The 15566-nt window shown below is 45.7% G+C and overlaps 3 protein-coding genes across 3 annotated transcripts; 1 reads left to right on the top strand and 2 right to left on the bottom strand.

The window, feature by feature from the left end:
• Window positions 1–421: 421 nt before the first annotated feature.
• On the top strand, window positions 422–4673 carry LOC142985900 (uncharacterized). The gene is made up of 3 exons (XM_076134141.1): window positions 422–614; window positions 1417–2184; window positions 4444–4673. Exons 1-3 carry the CDS (start codon window positions 422–424, stop codon window positions 4671–4673), a joined length of 1191 nt encoding a protein of 396 aa, XP_075990256.1.
• Window positions 4674–4865: 192 nt separating this feature from the next.
• Window positions 4866–5741, bottom strand: LOC142985901 (uncharacterized). The gene is made up of 2 exons (XM_076134142.1): window positions 5571–5741; window positions 4866–5420 (listed from the first exon to the last, which is right to left on the bottom strand). Exons 1-2 carry the CDS (start codon window positions 5739–5741, stop codon window positions 4866–4868), a joined length of 726 nt encoding a protein of 241 aa, XP_075990257.1.
• A 3-nt stretch (window positions 5742–5744) lies between these two features.
• LOC142985902 (uncharacterized) lies at window positions 5745–7586 on the bottom strand. The gene has a single exon (XM_076134143.1). It carries the CDS (start codon window positions 7584–7586, stop codon window positions 5745–5747), a length of 1842 nt encoding a protein of 613 aa, XP_075990258.1.
• Between the last annotated feature and the right edge of the window lie 7980 nt (window positions 7587–15566).

Raw genomic sequence — 15566 nt, forward strand, 5'->3', positions numbered from 1 at the left:
GCCCCTCAGTTCGGCCGCGTACTTTGGAGAGTGTGGACGCATTGGAAAACGCTCGAGGTAAGTCTAAACTCTGTTCTCTTAAATGTGTTATTTAGAAAGTCATTGTCCTTTTTTTATGTAGTTTATCAAAATACAACTTTATGAATACTATTTTTAATTTAGATTATCTATCGCACAGACATTTATTCCGGACAGGTTACGACACGTTTTACTGAATACGTCATTATTGCTAACATCATTGTCCTTAAAAAGTTTGTTAAGAATAATGACGAGAGTATTAGAATAATGATTTTTGCCTTTCTAGTAATGACAAATGTTTGCAATAATGACGGTGCTTATGATTTGGATAGATTTATTTTTTGATAAGTTAGTCAAATAATGGCTATGTAATCATATTTATTGTTTTAGATCAATATTCACAATGCCTAAGACCCAGGCTTCAGAATTAAAACGGAAAGCTCAACAGAGATTGTGTCAAAAGCGGAGATATCCAGAAATTAAAAACGACCCTGAATTGCTGGCCTTAGAGCAAGAGAAACGTCGTCAAAAATATAAGAAAAATAAAGAGGAGGGCAAAATAAAGGCTATTGCTAAATTATCACCGCGTGCCCAGCGTGAACAAAGAAAGAAATGGAAAGAAAATTCCAAAAGGTATAGATTCTTTTTTAGTATTCTAAGATTACAATAGATGATATATGGTATATATACACACTACTAAAATACATATGATTAAAACAGCTACAGAAGACGTCAAAATAGCAGCGTAGAAAAGGAGATACAGTTTGATGCAGTAATTATAGAGCCAACAGAAGAGTTACGAATCAGTCGAACAGAACATACAGACAATCCTTTACATCAACAATCAGAACCTGTGAAAAAAGCCATAAGAAGAGTAAGATATAATGAAAATAAAAAGAAAAAGGTATTAGTAAGTATTATTAACAAATATAAGAAGAAAATAGACAGTCAAAGGAAAACTATAGCAAGACTAATTAAAAACTTAGAGAACATCAACAGAAGGATAAGAAAGATACAAATAATTCAATTCGAAAGTTAAAATTATCTACTCTATGCATGCAAAAAGGACAAACGTGGTTAGAAAAGAAAGTCCAAAAGTTTTATAACGACGATTCAAATAGCACTGTTTGTGCCGGCAAGAAGCAATTTATTACCAGAAACAAAATCAAGATGCAGAAACGTTTCCTTAACGCGCCGTTAAAAATACTATACCGAAAATTTCTGTCGGAGGTTAACATAAAAATAAACTACTCTTATTTTTGTAAGCTTCGTCCGTTTTGGACAGTTTTTCCAAAGCCTAATAATAGAGATACTTGCCTTTGTTCTAGACACACCAATATGGAATTACTGATTAAAGGCTTACACAATGCTCATGTATTAAATCATTTTTTAATCAAGTTTACAAAATTTTTTCGCAGTACAGATCTATTAAAACTCTTAAATTGAATCTTACTCTTCAGGAAGCCTGTCTTCACGTAGACTTTTCTGTAAAGTTTGCTGCCGAGGTTCAATCTTTTCATTTCGGCGGCAGCCGTCAGCAAATTTCTTTGCATACTTCTGTTGCTTATACTCACAACTTTTCTACTGACTCGGTTACTCCAATTTCTGTGTGTACGATATCTGATTGTCTGCGCATTGATGCACCAGCCATATGGGCTCACCTCGTGCCCCTAGTACAGCATGTTCTTCATGTAAATCCCTTCTTGGATACTTTACACTTCTTGTCAGATTCTCCATCATCGCAGTACCGCAACAAATACATGTTTTATATAATTAGCCAGATACGAGAGGATTTTCCTCAAATCATTAAAATTACTTGGAACTATTCGGAAGCCGGGCACGGAAAGGGTGCTCCTGATGGAGTAGCAGCTGTCCTTAAAAGGACCGCTGATCGCATGGTAGTTTTCGGTGAAGACATTGGCACATTTTGTCAGTTTTATGAATTGTTACTCAGATCAGTAGACAATGTTACTATTATGAAAGTGGAAGAACGTGATATAATTGCTAAAGACCAATTAGTTCCTAAAAATCTGAAATCTTTCAAGGGAACCCTTTCCGAATATCAAGTTCTATGGGATGTTACAGTTCCACAAACAATTTTAAGAAAAATGAGTTGTTTCGATTGTAATGCTGATAAAATGTGTATTCATGGATATGACATAGGACGCATTCCAAATAATAACCTTTTTTTTTGTTTTTCGTCAGGGAAACCAATCGGGGTCGCTGTAAAAGGTCGACCCACCGGCTAGGTCCCCGCCGCACTGGGACTGCGCAAACGGGGTATGTGGTCCGCCGTAGAGCCCACTAAAAACCTGACGAGTGTCCAACCGCTTCCGCAAAGACGTGCGCCGGGATAACCGCAATAAGCTAGTACCGCAAGACGCACGCCATGCGCGGCTCGCCCCCTGTAGGGGGGCCCTACCTTGGGTGATGCCGCCTGGGTGGATAGTGACGGCATCAAACACCATAGACGATGGACGTGACACCACCCGCCCATCACCTATCTTGGGAACCTCACCTCTCCTGTGGGCGGCGGAAGTCCCAATTCCGTCACCCGGAGGTTCCACTTAAGGAGGAAGGCGGCGCAGATGCGCCACCCGCCTGCGCCCGACGCGGCGTCGGCGGTTTGGGTCAGCGAGGGGATCGAGCTCCCTGACCCGCTCCGCTTCCTCCTTGCGCTTGATCACCTCCTCACAGAAGGTGACCATGGCGCTCCATGCCTCGCCACTGTCGACCATGGCCCGGCACACGGTCGAGAGTGACAAATCGGCTCCGATGGCGTCAACAAGCGTCGCGCGCGGCTCCGACCACGCCGAGCACACGGCGAGTGTGTGTTCCGCCGTGTCCTCGGCACAGCCGCAGTGATGGCAAGCCATCGTCGACTCCCTGCCGATCCGGCACAGGTATCTCCCGAAGCAACCGTGCCCGGAGAGGACCTGCGTCAGCCGGAAGGTCATCGACCCGTGTTGACCCATCGATCCAGGACCGGTCGGATAGCGCCGATGGTCAAAACACCGGCGCTTGGCTCTACCAACCGCTCGGACCACTGCCGGAGGATCTCGTCGCGGCACTCACGCCGTGCGAGTGCCCCCGTTGGCAGTAATCCGGTCCCCGTGATCTTCTCTGCTCTCGCCTGACGGTAACGTTCCGCCAAGGCACGAGCCTCGAGGTCCCATGGGGGAGTCCCGGCGAGGACACATGCCGCTCCAAAGCTGACGGTCACGTATCCCCGTATGGCCCTGTTCGCCATCACTCGTTGCGGTCTCTGAAGGACCGCAGTGTTCCGGCGATTCAGGGCATCCACCCAGATGGGCGCCCCGTAAAGAGCCATCGAGCGCACAACGCCGGTGTAAAGCCGGCGGCATGCACCCGAGGGCCCCCTCAGGTTCGGAAGCAATCTTCCCAGTGCCCCAGCAGCTCCAACAAGTTTGGGTGCAAGGCGAAGGAAGTGCTCCCGAAAGTTCCACCTGCTGTCGAGGACGATGCCTAGGTATCGACCTACCAACGCTGATGGAAACTCCGCCCACCACTAGCTGCGCTCCGACCGGCGGCGCCTGCCGAGGCCCATGAAAACAAATGGCCTCGGATTTGTCTAGGGCAACCACGAGTCCCAGGCGCCGAATACGGCTGACGACTTCGGCGACGCCGGTCGTGGCCAAGAGAGCCGCCTCTGGGTATGTATTGCCGCGGGCCGTGACGAGGGTATCGTTGGCGTAACAAGTCACGTCGACCCCCGCCACGAGTGGTTCCCGCAGCACCCAATCGTAGCCGATGTTCCACAGCGTCGGACCAAGTACCGACCCCTGTGGAACACCGCACTTGACGATCCTCTGGCGCCACCCGTCCCGCGTGGGATACGCTACGGACCTGTCGGAGAGATAAGATGTTAACACTCTCCGCAGGTACTCCGGCACGCGGTGGTGGCTGAGCGCAGCGAGGATGCAGCTCGAGGCAAGCGAGTTAAAGGCGTTGGCGATGTCAAGAGACACCGCCACGACCACCCCTCGCCCTTTCACTGCGTCCCCAATCAGGGATCTCACCCGCGAGATCGCGTCAATGGTGGACCGGCCCCGGCGAAACCCAAACTGCGAGTCACAGAGGTCCGGTCCCGGTCCCATTAAGTGCTCGGTGAGACGAGCTGCCAAAAGGCGCTCAAAGAGCTTGCCCGCCTCATCGAGCAAGACGATGGGACGAAATGCCGACGCAGATTCTGGCGGGCGTCTCTTCTTGATCAGGGTCAATTTTCCCGTCTTCCACCTACGGGGAAAATGACCCTGTGCCAGGCACGAGGAGAACAGCCATGTCACCCTGGATTCGAGCGCGTTGGGCAGAGCCAATGCCCATGCCCGTCCGGGAATTCCGTCGGGCCCCGGAGCGGTGTTACGGCCCTTCAGCCTGTCCACCGCCCGGTGCAACTCGTCCAAGGTGACTTCGGGCGCGACTGCTTCCTCAAACTCCTCACTGCTGCTACTGCTCCCCGAATCCACCGCCGCCGCAACCGCAAACGGGGGAGGATGTTCCCCCCGGTCTGGAAACAGGCCTGCTACTACCTGTTCCAGAAACTCGGGTTGGAGACTCTCCGTCACTGGGGGCTCCCAGGGGCGCAGTTTGGCACGCACCATCCTGTAGGGCCGCCCCCAGGGGTCCCGGTCTAACGTGTCCAGGAACTCTTCCCAGGCCTTGTGTTTCGCCTCCACAATAGCCGCCGAAAGGGCTCTACGACAGTCCCTATAGGCGGCATATAACTCGGCCTCGCGGGCTTCGTTGCGGCGACGACGCCGGCTTCGGGCGTATCGACGTCTGGCGATCACGCAGTTCTGTCGAATCTACGCGATCTCCGGTGACCACTAATACACCTGACGTCTGGGGAGGCAGGGGCGGGCCCGCGGCATGGACGCGTCGCATACGCGTGACATCGCGTCCACGAGCCACTCAGCCTCTACCTCCACGTCCACCGGACCCTCAGGCGCTGGACTCCAGGACTGCACCAAGACCGCCTCGACCAGCAGCTCTCGGTCGAGACGTCCCAGCACCCACCGCGGGCCGGCCCCACCCGGGGCCCGACCCGGACTGTTCGGAGCGGCCGGAGAAGGCTGAATCCGATACCGGATATACCGGTGGTCGGATGCCGTCTCAACCTCCTCTAGCACGCTCCAGTCCTGGACACGGCGTGCCAGGGTGGCGCTAGTGAACGTGAGGTCCACTATCGAGCTGCCCTGTTGACGCACGCACGTGTTTACCGAGCCCCGGTTGGTCAGAACCAACCCAAGCGATACAGCCCATTCTTCCAACGCCTGACCCCTGGCATTAGTTGCCGGAGATCCCCACGCCACAGACTTGGCGTTGAAATCCCCAGCCACGAGAACGGGGGAGGGGTGTGCCCATCTGACGAGCCTCGACACCTCTTGAAGGAATCGCTCAAAGTCAGACGGGACACAGTTCGGAGAGCAGTATCACGCGACCACTGTCACGGATCCCATTGACGCCGCCACGCATCCGCGACCCCTCGCTACTTTTTCGAACGGTGGCGAGCCGTGCGACGCCAACCTTACCAGGGCCGCCGTGCCCGTTAGGTCCCCGACCCAATTATCACGGGCGGGAACCATGTAGGGCTCGGAGACCACTGCCACGTGTATCAACCACTGCGCCATACTCTGGAGAAGTAAGTCCTGAGCTGCAGCGCAGTGGTTAAGGTTCGCCTGGAGGAGGCGGATCTCGGCCATTATTTAATTGCCAAGTTCCATTGCCTCCCCGGCCTGTGACGGCTGGCCATTCATATTGTTCTGGGGAGCCTTACCCCCCGTCTTTTGAGAGGCCTTTCCTGCCTTACTCTTGGGCTTGGGGGCCCTACAGGATCGACCCCCAAGACGGTGCTCCGCCGGCAACTTCGCCTGCACGCACAGTATGCAGCGCGGTGCGGCGGAGCACTGCCCCGCCTTATGCCCGGCCTGACCGCAGCGGTAGCAGATGTCGCTGCGGTCACACTCAGAATCACAAACGGCCTGGGCGTGACCGGCGGCCAGGCACCGGAAGCAGCGCATTTGGCGGGGTTCAGCGACACTAATACGAGCCGAGACCCACCCCACCAGTAGCCTTCCGGCATCTGCAACCTTTTTTGCAGCCCCAATTGGACATTTTGCCCAGGCCGTACCCTCTCCGCGTGGTCCGCTGCGGACCGCGCCAACCTTCACTGCTTCCACTGGGCAGCCTCCGGTTCGCGAAATCGCCTGAGCCACTTCCTCTGGAGTTACAGAGTCGTCCAGACCGCAAATTCGTATATCCACACACTTACAGGGTCTGGACACTATCGCGTCACTCCCCAGGACCTCTTTCAATTTCCCCGCAAGGGAGTCCGCCTTTCTTTCCGCATCTGGCCCGGGGATCTCCATTTTCCGCGCGCCAGTCGCGGCGACGCAGATCTTGGCGATCCCGCTGATGCCGTGATCCGCCAGGACGATGTTCTGTTTCGCCCTGGCGATCACTTCAGCGTAGGTGATGCCTCTCGCGACGGCATCCTGCGACACCGTCAAAATTATTGCTGCCGCCGACGGGGGACGCAGTGCGACCGCCGCTTTCTCCTGTTTCTTTGCAGGACTCTTGGTTACTGCGGCTATAGGCGTCTGCGCCGGTGCAGCAGCTTTTGCCCCTTTCTTTGAGTGCTTACGCGCCACAACGTTCCATCCCTCTGAAAGGGGTGGCGGAAGCGGTGGGCCCGCCGGAAGGCCCGAAGAAGGTTGGCTTGGGCCGGGAGCAGGGGCAGGAGTCGGTACAACTCCCCCCTCTGACTTCTTCCCCTTTCTCTTGCCTTTGCTCTTGCCCTTGGAGGCCTTGCCATCTCTCTCAGTGGTAGATGAGGGGGCCGAAGAAGGAGCCGGGGCCGGAGAGACAATTGCCCACGCGACATTAGTCTGCGGGGCGGGCTTTGGTTGCGCCATCCCTTTGTCCGCTGCTAGAGGCGGGCGGAGACGAGGCTCCGGCGGAAGCCGGGCCTCTATTGCCCCGAAGCGAGCGTCTAAGAATAGCCGAAAATCGGCAAACCTCCGATCGAAATCGCCCTCCGACGTCACCTCAGTCGGCCTAGAACTAGCCGACAAGGACTCCACCACCTCCTTCAGGGCCGCCACCTTCTTGGTGAGAAGGTCGACCCTGAGAGTAAGGCGATGGTTCTCTGCTTTTAAAGCGACATTCTCGACCGAGGCGGTTCGCCGACTCAACTCGGATGCCACCCGCCGGACTTCCTTCTCCGCCTCCTTAATGGACTTAGCAAATGAGCCCTTAAGGTTGGAGCGGTCCGCAACATGGCGGACGGCATCCATGTGCCGCAACATTAGTTGGGCGATGTCTGTCGCGGTCAGCTTTTCCAGCTCCCGGTCAGACGGCCCTGGCTCCAATTGGAGGCGATTTCCCTCATCGGCACTCAGGGCTATGTCCAGGTCGGTCATCGACCCGGTTACGGCACAGCTGAGGCCACTCTCTTCGCTAGCGGGAGACGATCGCGCTTTCCCTCTCTTCTTTTTCTCACCCTTGCGTGGGCTCACTTTGGCCAGAGGCTCAGCCTCTTGGCGCATGGCTGATACTGGCCGCTTTCGGCCTTTGCCTGATTCACTGGCTACCTAGCGCCCCCTCCTGAACATTGAGGCTCCGCCCGAAGAGGCAGCCTCGTCCCTTTCCGACTCGCTGTCACTAATCGAGGGACGCCTGAAGAACGTAGGCTCCTCAGCCTCGGATAGCTCAGTGAGCTGGTCCGTCTGCCCCGAACTAGAGGCCCCCAACACTACAGGCGTCCGGGACCTGGAACGTCTTCCACTAAGCGTCCGGGACCTAGAATCCCTTTCGCTAAGCGTCCTCCTTCCACCCTCTGGGTATTTTCAGGCGTCTTAGGACGCCTGAATATTCCCTCGTCCACAACAAGGACTACGTCCCCAACTTCTCCACAAACTTTTTTATTTATATTGTCAATATTCATACTGATCCCACGAGTATGGGGGAAATATACCGTCCACCCAGGCAGAGCCCCCTGTACCTGGGTAACCCTATCTACACCGTGAGGTCGGACAGGTTTCACGGGCATTCTAACCTAAAGTTTTTTATTGAGGTTTTCTTCCTCGCGACCACCATCTCAAAAGAGACGGCAGCCGAACCCGACTTACGTCAGGCCTTACGGGTCGAGTCCCTCCTAGCTTCACCGTGGCTGGCTTGCCACGGCTACTGAGCCCCCTCACCACGACAAGGTGGAAACTCCCCGAGGGGGTCCAAATAATAACCTGGAACATATCGAAAATATTGATTGGTCTAGCGTTGTTCTACTATTAAAATTAAACCAAAAGGAGTCTAGACGCAGTAATACTGATAAATATAAAATTAACATTCTTTCCGACATAACAGTAAAAGAAGCTGATAATGTTGACATGGATCCCTACATAAATCCAAAACCGTCAACTTCTAAAATGTAATTTACTTTAATAAATATTATAGCTGCGCCTCACAGCTTAGCCCGTATTTATTCGGAATAAAAGGAGTTTTTCTAATCAAGCTACCTACGTAAAAGATTTAATCAAAATCGGTCTAGGCGTTTGAGTCTATTATAATGCTGATTTTATCTTTTTGAGACTTATGGTCGGATAGAATATGGTTTTCTATATACCTATTAAAAAAAATATAATCGGAGATAACTTTGACTGATATAGTTTAATTTAATGCGACCTTGCCAATGATTTGATACCAAATATTATTATTTTCTAAGAACCTACGTAAATATTGTTAAGTACCTAATTATATTTCATATAATACTGTTGACAAAGATGTTGTTTGTTTACTGTGTAGTGATGTGAGTTTAATACTATAAAAAACGAGCAATGTTAATGACATTGCTTGTTTTGTATTATTGAATGATGATAAAAAAATACTATTAGTAGTCACTAATATAATTCATTAAAATTATAATTTTGTACCAAATCATGTAACAATTGGACTTTTTTTGGGTTCTTTACCAATCTGTGATTTTATTGTTAAAATATAATTATGTTGATTTCTATCTATTGTTTTATTTCATCAATTCAAAGCAAATTGAAATGGACACTGTCATTATTCACATCAGTTAGTAATTTATCCTCATCAAATCGTCATTATTATAACCATGTGGTAATTATTCTCAACAGGCATTTAAAAAAAAAGTTAAATATCTTAGAAGATCTTGGTATTACAATGGTGCTCTCAGTTATATGTCATTAGTAACGATCAAGTAATCGTTTAAGCATCAATAGCCTCTTGTGCCACTAGGTTTATAAGATTTTTCTCATACAAAAATATATTCCCGTCGGAGAAAGACCCTAGTACGATTGATTGAACCATTTTTGATCGATCCGCGTGCTCAGTGGTGATGCCGCTCGCATTGCTATGCCGCCCCCCAAATACGAGCGCCCTAGGCAGTTGCCTTGTTTGCCTATAAGGGCGGGCCGGCCCTGAGTGGGTCATATATGCGAGCTTGGTCACCTTTCATTTATAACGTGTGAAACTATATTCAAATCAATTAAACCAAAACCTAGGGTAGCCATATATCGCCCCATCAAAAATATTCTCGAAGAATACTTTGTTGTGGACAGAGAATCTTTCCCATGGTCAGCTATAAGTAACATGAATGATGTGAATACAATGGTTCAAACATTTAATTCTTATGTGATCCAACTGTTCGATCTTCACGCTCCACTCAAAAAAACTACGTTTAAAAACCGACCGACTCCGTGGATCACAGATAATGTACAACTGACGTTTAGGCTACGAGATCAAGCTAGATACAAATATAAAAGAACTAAACTTGAACAACATAAAAATTACTATACTACCTAAAGCATCAGGCTGCATTTGCGCTGGATAATGAGAAACGGGCGTATTTTAAGTCTAACAAAAACAACAACATCCAAGATCCTAAATTGCTATGGAAAAAGCTAAAATCTGAAGTACTGCCGGTGCATAATGATAGTCGACTACCTTACCACTTTCATAATCCTGATGTGATTGATGACGCGTTCTTAGATGTGCCGGGAAGGGTGGATATTGACATTTCCCAACTAACTTATTTTGAGTTCCACAGACACAATTGGGATCCCTTCTATTTGCATAATGTTCTTTGTCCTAATATACTTCGGCATAACGATTTTGGCACAATTTGTTTTGGCATAATAATACATCGGCATAATTTTTTTAGGCATACATTTTATGTTGGCATAATCATCTTAAAGACTAATTTGTTTTGTCATAAATTTGATTCGCATAACGTTAATAGGCTTAATGACTATTAGCATACCGTTAGTAAGCCTAATGTTAATTAGCATAACGTTAGTAGGCCTAATGATTATTAGCATAACGTTAGATGCTGTTCAACAAAAGTTAGTGACTCCACGTAGTCTTGTTTGTCCTACCCCTAGAGTGTTATTTAAAATCGGGTAGGCGCGTAGGGTCGAGGCGGCCCGCGGGTTGAGGAGCAGCCGACTGTGAGCGAGCTGCGGTGGTGAGCGAAAGCCGTCTGCGACAATTAGCACGCGTGGAGCCGCCGAAGGCCCGCAGCGCCGGAGCCGTGACAGAAACCCTGCCTGCTGCATGCTTGCATGCTTGCTTGCATGCTGTCTTGCATGTTTGCAAATAAATTTATGCTTTAGGATATTATGCTTGGAAAAGTTATGCTTAAGAACTTTATGCTTAATATATTCATGCTTTAGAATATTATGCTTAGAAAAGTTATGCTTAATATATTTATGCTTTAGGATATTATGCTTAATCATTGTTATGGTAAGGTAAATTATGCTAAAAAAAATTATGTGTAAATTATATATATAAGCTGTTATGCGTAATCATATTATGCGAAAATATAATTATGCCAAACGAAATTATGCTAAGTTACATTAGGTCTTAAAATTTTATGCAAATGGATAGGGAACCACACAATTCAGCACAATTTAATTTGAAACCTATAAATCAGGATATAATTATCAAAATATTACAAAATATAAAAACTAACGCACAAGGGATTGATGGTATCAGTATAGACATGATAATGCTTACACTACCTTCCACTTTACAGGCAATAACTGATATTATTAACTAGTCAATTTTAACAAGGACTTTCCCAGCACATGGCGTTGTGCGGTGATTAGACCTATCCCTAAAAATAATGATCCTCAGGACTTAAGCGATCTGAGGCATATCAACATTCTTCCCTGTCTATCAAAAGTACTAGAGCGGGTAGTGTATTTGCAAATTATGGATTTTTTAGAGTAAAACGATATTCTTCCTGATCACCAATCAGGTTTTAGGGTGGGTCGAAGTACTGCAACAGCCTTATCTGATGTAGTGGGGCACATACTCAAAGCAAGGGACGAAAGAGAGGGGTCCATATTGGCTTTGCTAGATTATACCCGTGCTTTCGATGGTATTTAGACACGCGGTAGCGTGTCAAGCCAAGTTCAAGCAAAGCAAGAACTGGCTGACAAGCGCTAAGTGTAATATTACACGAACCATTTGGGGCCACTGTTGACCCCTCCATAACTCAAAACCTATTTAATGTAAACACATGAAACTACGTGTGTTCAATTATGTCCATAAGGACACGTAGAAGCCCAAATTTCATTAAGCTAGCTCAAAGGTTATAAAGATATATTATGAAGGTAAAAATCGTAAAATTCCCACTAAACCTAACCTACTTCCAGATAACCTAGAAAAAAAAAAGTAAAAAAATAAGGGGGGGCCCCTCTTACAAAAAAAAGTTTATTTTTATTGTAGCGTTGAAACCGTTTCCAGCAGATATTTGAAACTATCCAAATATATGTATTATTGCATTTTCTACATTATAGAAATATAAAAATAAAGTTAAGTCAAAAAATAAGTGGTGTCCTCATACTACATACTAATTGTAATACGCGCTGAACAATCAGCGTCCAGCGGCAGCAGCCAATCAGCGTCTCGCTACTGGAAATAGTACAAAATCATAAGCAGTAGCGATTTGGTTAAAATTTTGCGGGTCGGTGGGTTTATACCTGATATGTGTATAGCATGATAGAGATTTTATAGTTTACGGCTCACTGAGGCGCCTAAGGTTCGTTTCTCTGATTTTTTTTGAAAATAAGAAATAATAATATTTTAAGATACGTGTTGTTAGTTCAAATTCTTTGTACCTTAAAAGAAGGCCCCATGTATAAATACCTATAACCAATGTCGACGCAATAGCGATGTCTCATTGTTACCGATATATTTATATTTGTAATGTATTGACTAAGAATACTGGTTGAACTCGCCCGCGCCTTGCACTTGTACACAGGAGCAAGAGAGGCGCGCGAGCTCGCTCGGCCCCGCACCCCCCTTGCCCCCCGATGCTCATGCGACGATCTTACGTTGATGTTTCAATTACGACCATAAGGACACGTAGAAGCCAAAATTTCAAGCACAATTTTTTTGAATAGGTATTGGGGCAACATATGGGATACTATTTATTTATCGCATAATATTTATTAGATTTCTAGAAAATTGCAAAATAATAGAAATCGTAAACAGGTAACATAATTATGTCCGATAATGTTGACATCCATTACAAGCTTCGCCGTGGCGTATTGGTTACATACGCCGTACATGATCCTGTTGGTGTGAAAACAAACCTCATCGGACTCAATCTTTTTTCGATATGACTTTTTGTTATTTTTTTACGTTTCAAAATATTTTTTTAACATTTCTTTATAGACTATTGCAACGTTTTTACATAATTTGATACCAATTTTATTTCATAGTGCATTATTTTATACGAACCCGAGTTTAATTCACACAGTGACACACACCATTTCATCTGTTATCCCGTGGCACACTGTGAAATTTTCCTTCAATTGCGGTCACCTATATTTTATCCCTTCATCTTATAGATCCAGCGAAGAACTAAAACTTCTGGGAAGGAACCATGATTTTTTATGTTTAGTTTTAAAGTTATTTACAGTTATGCTGACGTCAGCAAAAACCTGTTTTTATTTGTACATTTCAAAATAATAATATGATTTACATAAATCATTGTTTTATTACAGTAACAATACAATATTTAACTACATACAAAGATATGGCATTGCATCTACTACGTACAATAGTCGAATGAAATCGTTTTTTTTCGATTATCATTCAATTGCGGTTTTCTCCGTATTCCTATCGATTCCGCATCTGATTTTAATTTCGAGCATGCATAATATAGTTATTAACAACACAAAACAAAAGCAAATAAGTTAACAGTGGGACTTCGGAAATATTATATTTCTAAAGTTTCTATAGAATTTCTATGGAAATAGGGTTGTCAAGTTGCATATTCCTATTTTTTTATTTTATTCAATTGGGAAGATGTTTTACTAAATAAAATTGATAATGTTCAAGCCGGCGAGCCGTTCCATTTTTTTTTACTCTTCAACATCTGAAGATATTAAAATTTCTTCAGATGGTAAAATAACATTTTCATCATCTTTGGTTTCTTTAAATAAGTCCTCGTGATGCACAACATTTTCAGTTAGTGATTTTAAAAGCCAAAGAACTTTTTCAAGTAGCACCAATCGCTTGCTATTTTTTTGGCGACTACTGAGTGACATCATGGACAGAAATGGATCTGAAAATTCTAAAGCTCGGTGAAATAGGTCAAGTACAGTTGTCTTCCGGTTTAATTGTCTTGTATGGTGTTCTCTATCATAACGCCAGAATTTATTACGAGATTCTGAAGCTTGCTCACTCAGCATACCCATTGGTAACGAACTAAACTTTATTATTTGACTTCCGTGAGCTAATATTTTGTGAAGTGTAACTGACATGTAGCACCACTCGTATTTTTCTACATATTTTGCAGTTAAATTGGCACAAAATTCATAAAACTTTTCAGGATCTATTTCACAACTACTTGACAGCGCCACTAATATAACATGTAAATCATCCACAAGCCATTCTTCGACGCCTAGAATTTTTGCAAATGTTTTTCTGTGTAAGTCCGATAAAGCAGTGCGGGCTGTGTTTCCATCATTGGATGTTCCTGAATTCGGACGTACAACGTCGACTGCCAAAGACATTTTAGCATAAATTTCAGCTTGGATTCTTGTTTTCCGCTCCTCAACAATCTTGGCTTCAGTCGATTTTTTTGAGACTCTCCATTTTCGCACTGCCGGGTCATTTTTGTATCCTAAATGAAGAAGAAACTCAAAAATTCTAATCCATGCGTGCAACGGGCTTAGACCATATTTTAGCGCTTCCGAATTAACTGGCCTCTCAAAAATCTTATCCAGTTAATTAAATTCTGTACATGTGGCATCGCAACACGCGCATCGTAATTGAGATTTAGTATCTGTAATCGCGTTAAATACTTTGCCGTCAATTAAGGTCAAATATAATTTGGGATCTCCAATGACATTAATCCCGGCGCTAGTTTCGGCATAAATAGATGCGAGATCTTTCGTTTCCTCCTCAACCCGGTTTTTTTCTTGCAAAGTCAATTCTTTAGATTCAGATCGATACTGAATCTTGATTGGGCGACAAAACCTGTAAGATTGAGGGTTTGGGTTTGACCACAGTACGAAACCGACGTTAGTTTTTATTCTTAAAGGTATGTAAGTTGTTGTAAATATACTATGTTCGTCATTATCGCCATCTGGCCTGGCAAAACTTTGCTTATACGTCGATTGTCTCTTACTGCCGTCAAACCCCCAAAAACCCTGAAAAACGCAATAAATTGTATCGATTTGTTTTTGGTTGCAGTACTCGTTAATACTTTCTTCTAATGATTCAACGAGTCGACGAAATGAGTGCATAATCAGGCTGAAGAGAGACACTGTTGTTTCTCTTTCTGTTACTAGAACTTCGCTGTCGGGATAACATTTTTTTTTCGTTGATTGCACTTTATAATAAACTGGGTAAATATTGTGTCCTCGTGATTTTGCATTATACCATTATAGAGGGTTATATAGTCCTCAACAGTAAGTTTTCTGTCTACTATTAAACAAAGAGCTTCATCAGGGCTATACTGTTGTTTATGTGCACTTTCTCGCTTTGATTTTATAATTTTTGCGATTGTGGTTGCTGCAGTAGGGGCTTTTAGGCATTCTTTAATGACAAACTCGAAATCAACGGCAGATTTGCTACTAAGTTTATTTCCGTCTTCGTATGTTACAATTTTAGAGAAAACTTTTAATATTTTGGCTGCAGGCTGATCTTTTAACTCTTCTGCAAGACGTTTCGATATGCGGCGCAGCTGACGATTGCTCAGACTTTCGTATTGCTTAGAAGTGGAAGGATCCAATGAAACAGGAGTAGGGTTTGGTGGTTCTGTGATGCATTCCATCTCTCTGGATAATAATAATAATAATAATGTCCTCCTAGCCGATATACGGCTACGGCGGTCAGTTTCATTGAAACTGGCCATCTGTGCAGAACTTTGTTTATAGTGTCCAAGTGTGTGCACAATACACAGGTACACTCTCTATTCCATCACTCTCACAGTTTGGTGGGACGGATAACCGACACGACCAGTGAGAGGTCAGGCGCAGGACCGA

Source organism: Anticarsia gemmatalis, chromosome W, assembly GCF_050436995.1.
Source record: "Anticarsia gemmatalis isolate Benzon Research Colony breed Stoneville strain chromosome W, ilAntGemm2 primary, whole genome shotgun sequence".
Taxonomy (NCBI): Eukaryota; Metazoa; Arthropoda; class Insecta; order Lepidoptera; family Erebidae; genus Anticarsia; species Anticarsia gemmatalis.

Excerpts from the sequence above, each read along its gene's own strand:
- LOC142985902 (XM_076134143.1), bottom strand. The coding sequence starts at position 7,586 with ATGCGCCAAGAGGCTGAGCCTCTGGCCAAAGTGAGCCCACGCAAGGGT.
- LOC142985900 (XM_076134141.1), top strand. The coding sequence starts at position 422 with ATGCCTAAGACCCAGGCTTCAGAATTAAAACGGAAAGCTCAACAGAGA. Across the intron at positions 615-1,416 it reads ATTATCACCGCGTGCCCAGC|TTTACAAAATTTTTTCGCAG; the intron begins GTGAACAAAGAA and ends TTTTTAATCAAG. Across the intron at positions 2,185-4,443 it reads TCATGGATATGACATAGGAC|GTGACTTCGGGCGCGACTGC; the intron begins GCATTCCAAATA and ends AACTCGTCCAAG.
- LOC142985901 (XM_076134142.1), bottom strand. The coding sequence starts at position 5,741 with ATGGCCGAGATCCGCCTCCTCCAGGCGAACCTTAACCACTGCGCTGCA. Across the intron at positions 5,421-5,570 it reads TAACGGGCACGGCGGCCCTG|GTGTCGAGGCTCGTCAGATG; the intron begins GTAAGGTTGGCG and ends TTCCTTCAAGAG.